Source organism: Myotis daubentonii, chromosome 3, assembly GCF_963259705.1.
Source record: "Myotis daubentonii chromosome 3, mMyoDau2.1, whole genome shotgun sequence".
Taxonomy (NCBI): domain Eukaryota; kingdom Metazoa; phylum Chordata; class Mammalia; order Chiroptera; family Vespertilionidae; genus Myotis; species Myotis daubentonii.
In genome coordinates, this window is record NC_081842.1 from 21817127 (window position 1) to 21829617 (window position 12491).

Here is a 12491-nt window from a genome sequence, read left to right on the forward strand (position 1 = left end):
CACAAATGTGTGTGCATCTGTAAGTTTTTAGAAGCATGTAACTATTTGTAGAAAAAATATTTTATGTAATTACTGGAATATGGTAGACCCCAATGGCTCCTGCCAATTTATTTCTCCAGTTTTCCATTATGAGCAAGAATGAAAAGTGCAGAAGGTGCCAGACCCTTCGTGCTCATGGCCTAGTCCAGTGACGGCGAACCTTTTGAGCTCGGCGTGTCAGCATCTTGAAAAACCCTAACTTAACTCTGGTGCCATGTCACATACAGAAATTTTTTGATATTTGCAACCATAGTAAAACAAAGATTTATATTTTTGGTATGTATTTTATATATTTAAATGCCATTTAACAAAGAAAAATCAACCAAAAAAATGAGTTTGCGTGTCACCTCTGACACGCGTGTCATCGGTTCGCCATCACTGGCCTAGTCTGTCTTACATGCCACTGTGTCTTCCGGACGAACGTTTTCCACGCGGAAAGACACTTTGCTTCTCTCTCCTTGGACCATGTTCCTGACTGTACTCATCCCCCTCCTTTCATCTACAGAGTGCCCTGGCCTCTGCTCCCTGTTCCACCATACTGCGTTACTGCTCCTGTCAGCATTTCCTGGCCATGTTACCTGCTGTGGGTCTGTCCCATTGACCTCTACTCCTGGTCCCCACTGGCCCGTGGGGCTGATATCTTTGCTGTAATGGCTCTACAACCAAATAAACCCAGCCAACCTCCTTGGACATCTTATCACACGTTACACCCATCATGTGGCCCAGAATGACCTAAGCAAGGAAAGGAATGCCAAATGAACTCTCTGGAAAACCAGGCTGTCCAGATTTTCACATATTCATCATTTCAATTAATTGTGGTTGTACAAATTTTGTAGTACTTTATCATTATTGTGTGTGTTTGTATATCTTAATACTGTGATTTAAGTCAGCATTGCTAAATAGGCTGATGAAAAGATAGCTTGATAATAAATTATCATTCTGAAGGATAACATGCTCCATGCGTTTCTCATGAAATTATATGAAATTAGTACATTTAAATCTACATAATGCTGTGAAGGCCTATTTCTATTGATCTAAGTAGAGAGGAGAATGACAAATGATTGCTATGATGAAATTCTGGTCTCATTTTGAGGGGATAGAGTATTGTGAAAATCTTTACAATATATTAACTAATTCTTTATGTCCATAAATTCATTAGTTTTGGACATTGCATCCTTTTATTCCTTTCCACCCTTGCTATCTTTTTCCAAAATTTGCTTTTTAAAAATAATTCTTTATTGTTGAAAGTATTACATATGTCTCCGACCCCACCCCTTACCCCAGACTTTTACCACCTAATTGTCTGTGTCCATGGGTTATGCATATATACATGCAAGGTCTTTGGTTGATTAACTCCCACCCAGCCACCCTCCCCCACCTTCCCTCTGAGATTCTGCACTCTGTTCCATGCTTCCATGTCTCTGGATCCTCTCTGTTCATCAGTTTACGCAACTTGTATAGATGTATCCTAGTTACTCTCCTAGAAATGCCATCCAGCCAGCTCATGCTAGCACATTTAAATTTACCTTTCTGAATCATGTTGCCAAGAAAACAATTTAATTTCAGCAAAATCCAGAACATTACACAGATATGTTACTCATTTATGTGAGTATTTAAAAAGCAGGCCAAATTGCCATTTAGTACAACTTAAAGACAAAAAAAAAAAAAAAAATCCTGAACAACCTAAAAGGTATAATGCATAGTTTAGCTACACAATTCTTTTTCTTTTTCAGAATAACCACAAAAGCTTTGGATTTGGTGTCATTATGCTCTCAGAAAAAAGTCATCTTGGCTTTCAAATATTAATTTTAACTTTCTAAAAGAAAATAGTCACTTTTTGAACATTATAATTCAGTGTTGTCTGTTTGTAAACTCTGAATTTTCTTTACAGAAATAGAGGTACTAAATAAAAGTCTGGCGGTGTCCCACAGAAATAAGGTATGCTTAGAAGAGGAAATGAAAAACCTGAAGTTGTTGTCAGATGCAGCCATTCTGAGGTCTCAGCAGATTGAGGCGTCTAAACAACAGGAAGTGAACCTGCAAACCAGATGCCATGACTTACAAAAAGATGTTCTAGGTAAAAGATTTTTTTTGTGTGTGTGTGTGTATGTTAGCAACTGTCCATAATAAATGTCTAAATTTTTATTTCTCTTAAAATCACAATAAAATTATCTTTTTATTATCTTGTGTTGCAAATATGCCTAATTATTAGTAACTATGCCAATGACTGTCTGTGATCAATGTCCACTGTCATTCCTTCCTTCCTAGTCTATTTAGAGTGGTAAGGCAAGTGGGGATATTAAAGATGTTTTAGGACTTCAGGAAAACAAAGTGAATTTACTTTAGTGTGTCATTATCCCAGTGGATCAGTGGCTTAGCGCACTGAAGGAAAATACAACATATGCTGTTTACAGAGTAAATCCAAGTTTTCAGGCACTCCATTTTCCCAAAGGAAAAGATTAAAATTGTGTTTTGGGCACCTTGTTTCTCTCTACCTCAGAGGAGTGGATGTCTTGGCAGTAAGGCTATGGAGCATGCATCTTTTCCTGAAGGCAGTGTAGAATCACTGAGAATGGATAATCATGAGCATGATATGATAAAAGCAGTGGTTTAGCAAAACTAAGCTATTAGCAATGAATGGAGGTGTTCTAAATATCAAGTGATTGGAGCCAGATAAATAAAAAATGTCTTTTTGGTTAGCCTCTAGACCAGTGATGGCAAACCTTTTGAGCTCAGCGTGTCAGCATTTTGTCAAACCCTAACTTAACTCTGGTGCCGTGTCACATATAGAAATATTTGATATTTGCAACCATAGTAAAACAAAGACTTCGATTTTTGATATTTATTTTATATATTTAAATGCCATTTAACAAAGAAAAATCAACCAAAAAAATGAGTTCACGTGTCACCTCTGACACGCGTGTCATAGGTTCGCCATCACAGCTCTAGACTAACCATAAGAACATTTTTAAGGACCTAACGTGTACTAGTCACCATGCTAGCACTGTATATAAGATAATTCTGTCAATTCTCACAGTGACCGTGCAAAGCCAGTATAAGTATCATGTCTTACAGAAGAGAGAATCAAGGCCCAGAAAGGTAACATGTCTGTCTGCCCCCCCCCCACCCCCCAGCTTGTAAATGGCAGGGAGTAAAAGCAAACCAACACCTATGCTCATCTCCTTGGCCCTTGTTATGTTGAGGTACATTCTCTCAACAACAACTTTGATGAGAATTTTTTATCATAAATGAATTTGCATTGTGTCAAGCGCTTTTTTTTTGCATTTATGAAGATGATCATATAATTTTTTTTCATTTTATTAATGTGGTAGAGCACATTGGTTGATTTAGGGATGTTGAACCATCCTTGCATCCTAGAACAAATATCCCTGTTTGCTAGTATTTTATTGAGGATTTTTCTATCTGTGTTCATCAGTGATATTGGCCCATTCTTTTCTTATAGTATCCTTCTCTGGTTGGTATCAGAGTAATGGTGGCCTAGTAAGATGAGTTTGGAGAAATATAATCTTTATAGCCTGAAACTTTAAACTTATGCTGAATACTATATTATCATTGTGTTTTCTTATAAATACATTTTTTAAAGTTGTTCTAATATTTTATATACTATTTTATATTTATATTTTATTCCCATACCTGATATTTTTAGAATTCACTTTTAGAATAAATATCTTTCTCTATTTTAAGCTATATAAGTATACCTCTTTTATGTCTTCCAGCCTCTGCCCCCAATAATGGGGTACTAATTGAAAGCTTCCTAGGCCAAGAATTAGAAGGTGATGACCCTACATACATTAGCCAGATGATTCTTTTTTTTAAAATTTTTTTTAAATTAAATCTTTATTGTTCAGATTATTACATTTGTTCCTCTTTTTCCCCCCATAGCTCCCCTCCTCCCAGATCCCGCCCCACCCTCCGCCCTCACTCCCCACCCACTGTCCTCTTCCATAGGTGCACGATTTTTGTCCAGTCTCTTTCCGCATCTCCCACACCCCTTTCCCCCCCAAGAATAGTCAGTCCATTCCCTTTCTATGTCCCTGATTCTATTATAATCAACAGATTATTTATTCACTTGATTCTTAGATTCACTTGTTGATAGATGCATGTTTGTTGTTCATAATTTGTATCTTTACCTTTTTCTTCTTCTTCTTCTTAAAGGATACCTTTCAGCATTTCATATAATACTGGTTTGGTGGTGATGAACTCCTTTAGCTTTTCCTTATCTGTGAAGCTCTTTATCTGACCTTCAGTTCTGAATGATAGCTTTGCTGGATAAAGTAATCTTGGTTGTAGGTTCTTGGTATTCATCACTTTGAATATTTCTTGCCATTCCCTCCTGGCCTGCAAAGTTTCTGTTGAGAAGTCAGCTGACAGTTGTATGGGTATTCCCTTATAGGTAACTGAGTTTCTTTCTCTTGCTGCTTTTAAGATTCTCTCTTTGTCTTTTGCTCTTGGCATTTTAATTATAATGTGTCTTGGTGTGGTCCTCTTTGGATTCCTTTTGTTTGGGGTTCTCTGCGCTTCTTGGACCTGTAAGTCTATTTCTTTCACCAGGTGGGGGAAGTTTTCTGTCATTATTTCTTCAAATAGGTTTTCAATATCTTGCTCTCTCTCCTCTTCTGGCACCCCTATAATTCTGATGTTGGTACGCTTGAAGCTGTCCCAGAGGCTCCTTACACTATCTTTGTATTTTTGGATTCTTTTTTCATTTTGCTTTTCCAGTTGGGTGTTTTTTGCTTCTTCGCGTTTTGAATCTTTGACTTGATTCTTGTGCTCCTCTGGTCTGCTGTTGGGTGTCTGTATAATATTCTTTATTTCAGTCAGTGTATGCTTAATTTCTAGTTGGTTCTTTATCACAACATCGAGGGTCTCATTAGATTTCTTGAGGATCTCACTACATTTATCGGCAGTCTCACCAGTCTTTTCGAGGGCCTTACTAAGTTTATCGGCAGCTTCTAGACAGTTCTTGAGAGACCTTATAAATGTGTTTTTGAGCTCTATATCTTCCATTTCGACATTTGCGTCCTGTTTCTTTGTCTCCGCATTTTTTTATCTTTTCTTGGTGCACCCCCTAGTGGTCTTTGTGCGCAGTCTTGTAGTTAAGCCTTGATTGTTGTCGGTAATACCAGGGGTGATTTGACCTCCAGGCTAACTGGCTATGAGAGTCAGCTGTGTCTGCAGTGGGAGAGCTTCTGTGCTGGATCTCTAGGGCGGTGCTAATCTAGCCTTTGCCTGAGGCTATCCAGCAAATGGCTCTGTGCAGGGCTTGGGCGGGGCGGGTCCCTGGGGATCTACAAGGCGGGCGGAGCGAGCAGTTATGGCCGCTCTCAGTTCCGTCCCTAGGGGCTCTGCCTCTCAGAGTCCCAGCAACCGCTGCAAACCTCGGAGAGAAAGCTGCCTTCGAGTTCCGACCGAAGCCAGACAGTCCAGCTTCTCCCGTTTGAGTCTGGGTCCCTAAAGACTCGCCCGGATCTGGAGCTCAGAGTCTGAAACTCCCTCCCAATTGAAAACAACAACTGCGCCCTCCGCCACCAGCCCGCTCCGCGCGCACACTCCACACCTGAGTATTTCACTTCAGCACTGCGCCTACTCTGAGTCTGGGTATGATATTCTCTTTCCTCCTAGTTGTAGAATTTCCACTCAGCCAGCCTTCCTGTGGTTCTGGATACTGTCTGTTCTGTCCTTTAGTTATATCTCTGAAGTGGTTGTTCGAGGCAGCAATCTCTGGCGTTAACCTATGCCGCCATCTTGGTTTCTCCTAGCCAGATGATTCTAACATGCTACTTAGTGCTGGGGTCCAACCCCAGCAGGTCCAGGGATTCCCAAAGGTGTGGACGGAGTCGGCGAAGAAGGAATGACACGGAGACAGTGTTCAGTTGATCAGCAGCCTAGCCAGGATCTCCAGCCAAGTTCTGGTCTGGATCTCCAGAGAAGTTCTGGTGTTTATTGTCTTGTTACATCCGTATTTATACCAGTTAATTTTAATCCTGTCAATTTCTATTGCAAAGGTTAGGGCGTTTCTTATCTCCATTCCAGGGAGTAAAGATTATGTAGCTTAAGCATGATTGTTTGTAGTTAAAGTGATTAACTACCCGCCTGGCACTTAGTTAAGGAGTTTCATCCCCTCCCTGACTTCAGGGAAAAAGCCCTACCTGGGGAAACAACCTTTCTCGGAGAGGTGACCTTGGTTAAAACACACAGTGCTAAGGGGAGCAAACATATTAAGAACAGTATGCTATATATGCCAGGTCCCTTGAAACATATGCTATGCAGATGTTTCTATCCTGCAGCGACTGTGTCAAGCAGCAAGGATGGACCGGCTTCCGGCAACTTAGTCCTGATGGCTAATGTGTTCACACCTAGGCAACTGATTTGTTGGACTATAATACACTGTATTTACAGTCTTTGGAGACCCCTTTAGGCTTTAATACACTGTAATTCTGATTCTAATTCTGATATATTTGTCTCATTTCCGAAGTTAAATAAATGTTCTTTTTTTTTTTCATTTTAAATCAACCTTGAACAATTTCAACTTTGATTCAGGTATATAAGTACAAGTGATAACTCTGGTGCATATGGTTTAATACTAGTTTAGGAGTAAATAATAGACTGTCAATAGCAGTCTAATTCTTAATGCCAAAATGTAATCCTTTTTCATAGGAAAATAAACATGAAATAAAATTTAAAGACTAAATTTACTTTTAAAGGTTTATTTACATAAGTTTTGTAATTTTATGTTCAGGTCACACTAATATAACCTCCAAATTGCACAATTTATCTCAGTTGACAATATTCTACTCAGAGGTCACTGTGACCCACAAATCAGTCCACTTAAATGGTTTCCTTCCACCTCATAGAATAAAGTGTCCTTTACTTTTGTCAGCAGTCACAAATATTGGAAGACAGAATTCAGATAAATTATTTCAGCATTAACTTTTTTCCAGAAACTTATTTGACCAACTTTCATTTATTCCAAGTGAAAAAAACTTCAATGTTTTTCCCCCCAGTATGCTCTTTGGTATAATAAGTAATATGCAGATATTTTAATGACATTATTTTGCCTATAATATTTTTTCATCTTTATTGAATTTTAAAAAATAGCTTTAATGAGAAATAATTTAAATATCATAAAATTCGCCCATTTTAAGTATATAATTCAGTGATTTTAGTATATTTATAGTTATATAACCATCACCATGATGTAATTTTAGAGCATTTCTGTCACCTAAGAACAGAACTCACTGTCATTAACAGTGTCTCTGTTATTTATCTGCCCCCTGCCACCCAACCATTAATCTACTTTCTAGATTTACAGTCTGGATATTTCATATAATAAGAACCATGTAATATGTGTTCTTCCGTGCCTGGCTTCTTTGACTTAGTATAAAGTTTCTGAGATTCATCCATATTTTGCATGTATGAGTACTGTATTCCTTAGTTAATAGCTTCTTTATTTGAATGAAAAATATCAGAATGAGTAATGTTCAGTAGGAAAAAATACTGATCTAGGAGTCAAAGACTTCTGCTTTCTAGCCCTGTTTATACCTTTTACAGCCCATTTGGACAAGTTATTAATTTCTTTGACTCAGTTACATCATTTGTAATGGAAATACGGTAGCTTTCCCTACCTACCTTAGAGCAATAGGAGAATTAACAAGACAAAATATAGGAACCACTAAATAAGTATACAAATATCATACTGCATATTCCTGTTGTAATAGCAAACCAAATTATTATAATTAGGATCAAAGTTTTAGAATTTCCTTAAATGCTCCTGTAATAACAAAGGAAACCCATACATTTTATTATTTTTTTTAATGTTATTGATTTCAGAATGGAAGGGAGAGGGGGAGAGAGAGAGAGAAACATCAATTGCCGGGAGCCGGTCCATCCTTGCTGTTTCAAGGGACCTGGCATATATGGCATACGGTTCTTAATATGTTTGCTCACCTTCTTGGTGCTGTGTTTTAACCAAGGTCACCTCTCCGAGAAAGGTTGAATCCTCAGGTAGGGATTTTCTCTTGAAGTTAGGGAGGGAATAAAACCCCTCAACTAAGTGCCAGGTGGGTAATTAATCCCTTTAACTATGAACAATCATGCTTAAACTACATAATCTTTTCTCCCTGGAATGGAGATAAGAAACGCCCTAACCTTTGTAATAGAGATTGATAGGATTGAATCAACTGGTATAAATACAGTTGTAACAAGACAGAAACACTCAGAACTCAGAACACAGAACTTAGGAGATAGGACTTAGAAGCCAGGACCAAGAGAGACAGAATTCAGAAGACAGAACCTACACGGAGCCTGGAGACAGAAGAACTTCGCTGGAGAGAACATGGCAATAGATCCTGGACTGAACCTGACTATAGAACATGGCAAGAGAACCTGACTAGAACCTGGTGACTGAACCTGCCTGGAGAACCTGAGCAGAACCTCTCTGGAGATCCAGACCAGAACTTGGCTGGAGATCCTGGCTAGAGATCCTGGCTAGGCTGCTGATCAACTGAACGCTGTCTCCGTGTCATTCCTTCTTCGCCGACTCCGTCCACACCTTTGGGGACCCCTGGACCCGCTGGGGTTGGACCCCGGCAATCAATGATGAGAGAGAATCATTGATTGGCTGCCTTCTGCACTTTCCCGACTGGGGATCCAGCCTGCAACCTGGGCATGTGATCTGACCTAGAATGTAATTGTGACCTCCTGGTTCATAGGTCTATGCTTAACCATGGAGCCACGCCAGCCAGGCAAAGACCATACATTTTAATTCCTGTTTACCCAAAGGTTCAATTGTTTCGCCTAATGTATCTTCCGGTCAGCCTTGGTTATCTGTAACAGTCAGTAGCCTGTCTGCTCTTAGAACAGGTTGTTGGAAAGGGGTGGCTATGATTAATTGGCATCACCTATGGAGTGGTGGATAAAGGCACCTATGAACAGAATTCCACTGTGACCTTTCCTGGCAGGCGTGAAGTTTCAGAGGGAGCTCACTGTGGTGAATGGGCTGGTTTTTATGATTCCTTTCAACCCTTGGGCTCCAGTAGGAATAGTGTAACTTGGCTTCCAGTAAAAGGGGAGAAGTGGTGACAAACAGAAAACCAAGGCGGTTTGTGCTGATCCTTAGTTACACCAAATCAGCAGCCCTTGAAAGAGACCAGCTTGATGTTGGGACACTGTGGGCTGCTTCTGTCCCCAAAGCAAGGGGACACAAAATAAATGCACGGTTCTCCTAAGGTTAGTAGACAAGTGGCAAGACAGACAGTCCTGACTGGAACCCAGAGAGTGCATTATAGGACCAGGCCACCATTGGAATATGGGATCTACTGCAGGGGTCTCTGGTAGGAAGCCGCTTGGTTTTTGGTCAGTGGAATCTTAGGAGATTATCTTCTTTTCCTTTTTTATTTGCTCCCAACTTTAAGTTTTCATGTAAAGTTACTTCTGTTTTCGTATTACCTTCACTTTACAAATGTTTGAATCTTAGAGGAGTTTTCTGCAGTGATCTTGAGTGCACACAACCCGGGATGGAGTCTCACCTGTGAGCCTCCTCTCCCTCCTTTGGGACGGCTGTACTTCGGGTGTATACTCCTTTCTCACCCATGCCATTGCCGCCTCTCCTCCCCGTGTTCTTCCCCTCCAGCATGGCTTTCCTCTTTCAAGGCTCGATCGAAGCCTTGCCGCTCTCTCTGCCGTTTCTTTGACTGCGCCAGCCTCTTCAGGATCTTGGGGTAAGTGTTAGACTTCACCTTTTCTTTTCTTTTTCTTGAAAAACCCTGTGGACTTATTTGCTCTTTTATTCTTGCTCCCATTCTGTACATGTGGCGGGATATAACCTCACTCCCCTTCCCCACCTCCTTAACATAAGTTTTCTTCTGCCCATTTAATCACCAATCACCAATTGTGTTCATTCAGCAATATTAATTAGGCACCTATCATATGATGGAAGTGTAAGCTTGAGTAGGAACAAGCCATCAATAGGTTGTGAAGTGGGATATAAGATGGGTATATAGGTGTGTTAACATGGTTCAGTGTTAAGCTACTTTATATGATTCATTTGTTTTCTATTACAAAAAGAAAAAGCCATGCTTACAATTGGTTAGGGAATTCCAACATTCACATAGTTATAGACATTTGCTGTGTATCCTCCAAGACTTTCAGTTTTGAATATATATATATATATATATATATATATATATATATATATATATATATATATATCTGTATATATGTTTAATTCCTCACTCAAGGATACGTTTTCCATTGATTTTAGAGGAAGGGAGGGAGGGGAGGAGGGTGAAAGAGAAAGAAATATTGATCCGTTGCCTCTCTTATACGCCTCAACTGGGGCTCAAACCTGCAGCCTAGGTATGTGCCTTGACAGGAATCTAAGCTGCAGCCTAGGTATGTGCCCTGACTGGGGATGGAAACTGCAACCTTTCCGTCTATGGGACGACACTCTAACCAGCTGAGCCACACCAGGCTCAAGGCTGGAGTATATATTTTTATAAAAGTGTAATAATAGAGTTTTAGAATCTCTATTCCCCCCCCCCCCATTTCCTCTATTATGAAACCTTTCTATGTCAAAAACATTCCTAGTGTTCTGGTTTTGGATTAATCATAATTTATTTCATTGTACCCAATTTTTGGACAGTTGTTTTCACTTTTCTGTTAAAATTATGCTGTAATAAACATAAATCTTTTCCCATTTCCATGTTGCTTTCAGAGCTCTTTAGTCTTAAAATTATAAAATGTTTTTGTTTTTTACTCAACACTTTTAAACTATGGAGTTGTGTGGAAAAAAAATTTTTTTAATGCAATTAGCAGAAAGGAGTTTTGTAGCATGAAAGCACTCTTTTGGAGAAATTATTGTCCTTTGCTTATTTTACTGCCACCCAGCACAAGGAGAAAGGTACAGAGAGAAGAATAGTACTCTGTGTGGCTGAAGATGCACTCCATCCCCTTTGCAGTTTTGCATAAAATTAGTCCTCAGACAGGAATCTCTGTAAGCATTCTGATGATAAAACACACCAGCTCATTAAAGAACGTTGATGTTTATATGGCTACTAGAGGCCTGGTGCATGACATTCATGCACTGGGGGAGTAGGGGTCCCTCAGCCCGGCCTGCACCCTCTTGCAGTGTGGGAGCCCTTGGGGGATGTCTGACTGATGGCTTAGGCCCACTAAGCTGGCAGTCAGACATCCTTAGCGCTGCCGTGGAGGCGGGAGAGGCTCCCACCATCGCCGCTGCACTCGCCAGCCGTGAGCCCTGCTCTGGCTGAACTGCGCTCCCCCTGTGGGAGTGCACTGACCACCAGGGGGCAGGTCCTGCATTGAGCATCTGCCCCCTGGTGGTCAGTGCACATCATAGCAACCAGTCGTTCCACTGTTTGGTCAATTTGCATATTACCCTTTTATTATATAGGATGTGACTATTTGAAAATGTAAATAATTTTAGATCTAAACTTCTCTATCTTCCATTTATTTATTTACTTTATTATTAACCCTAAGTCTTTTTCTTTTTTATCACATAAATATTTTCAGCTAATATTCAGTTCATTATAAATCACTGTCTCTTCCTACTTAACTAACTCCAGGTTCTCCATATCCATTACTAGTACTTTTTTGTCTCAGATAATAGAGTTTTATCATCTCTACCGCCATTTTCTCTATCATGAAATCTATTATGAAATATATATATTTATGTGAATTTATTTGTACAAATTTGTCAGAAAACAAAGTACTGTTCTGAAGTATTCAGAAATTTCTAAATCCATGAGGATTGTTTCTATGAGATAGAAAAAGTATTATCTTAATTTTGTTACTTGAGAAGAGTGGTTAAATGATGTAACAAGGGTAAAAAAAATGCAATTTTAGATTCCTATCTTATTCATCCATAATTTGCAATATTTTATAAGCCCCTATAAATTACAGTTATCTTCATGTTATAGTGGGTTGGTTTAATGTTCAGAATAAAAAAATACAGTGAAGGTTTAGAAGCCTTCTTTTTGCATGTGAAGTAAATTCTTGGTCTTTAATATTAGAGTATAATTTATTTCCAAATTTTAAGTATCTGATTATCTCCTTAGATTGATTTAATTCACTTCCTCACTCTCTTCTCTTCACACAAACCAAGCTAATAATTTTCTGGTTTTCATATGACTACATCTGGACTAAATTGCAACTTTGTAGCAGCAAATACATTCACACCTGTTCTAGCATCTGATTTATAAAAATCACCAAATGATATTTCAGTCTCTTCTGGCATTATGCAGAAAATGTTAATGTACTTCAAGTATACTTGTTTCAAAATAGATGTGAATTAAACCTCTGAAATATAAACTCTAAAATGAATGAATTTTCCAAATGGTTATATCACCATCTGAGCTTTGTAAAATGTTGGCTGAAATTTCAGTGTGTTAATTTGCAGTTGATATAGTTGA

At 39.1% G+C, this 12491-nt stretch overlaps 1 protein-coding gene across 1 annotated transcript in view; it reads left to right on the forward strand.

Moving 5' to 3' along the window:
• Positions 1-12491, forward strand: part of LEKR1 (leucine, glutamate and lysine rich 1) — a 117585-nt gene that overhangs the window by 51864 nt on the left and 53230 nt on the right. The window contains exon 5 of the mRNA XM_059686878.1: positions 1931-2116. Within this exon, the coding sequence (XP_059542861.1) occupies positions 1931-2116 (186 nt within the window). The remainder of the gene's footprint in view (positions 1-1930; positions 2117-12491) is intronic.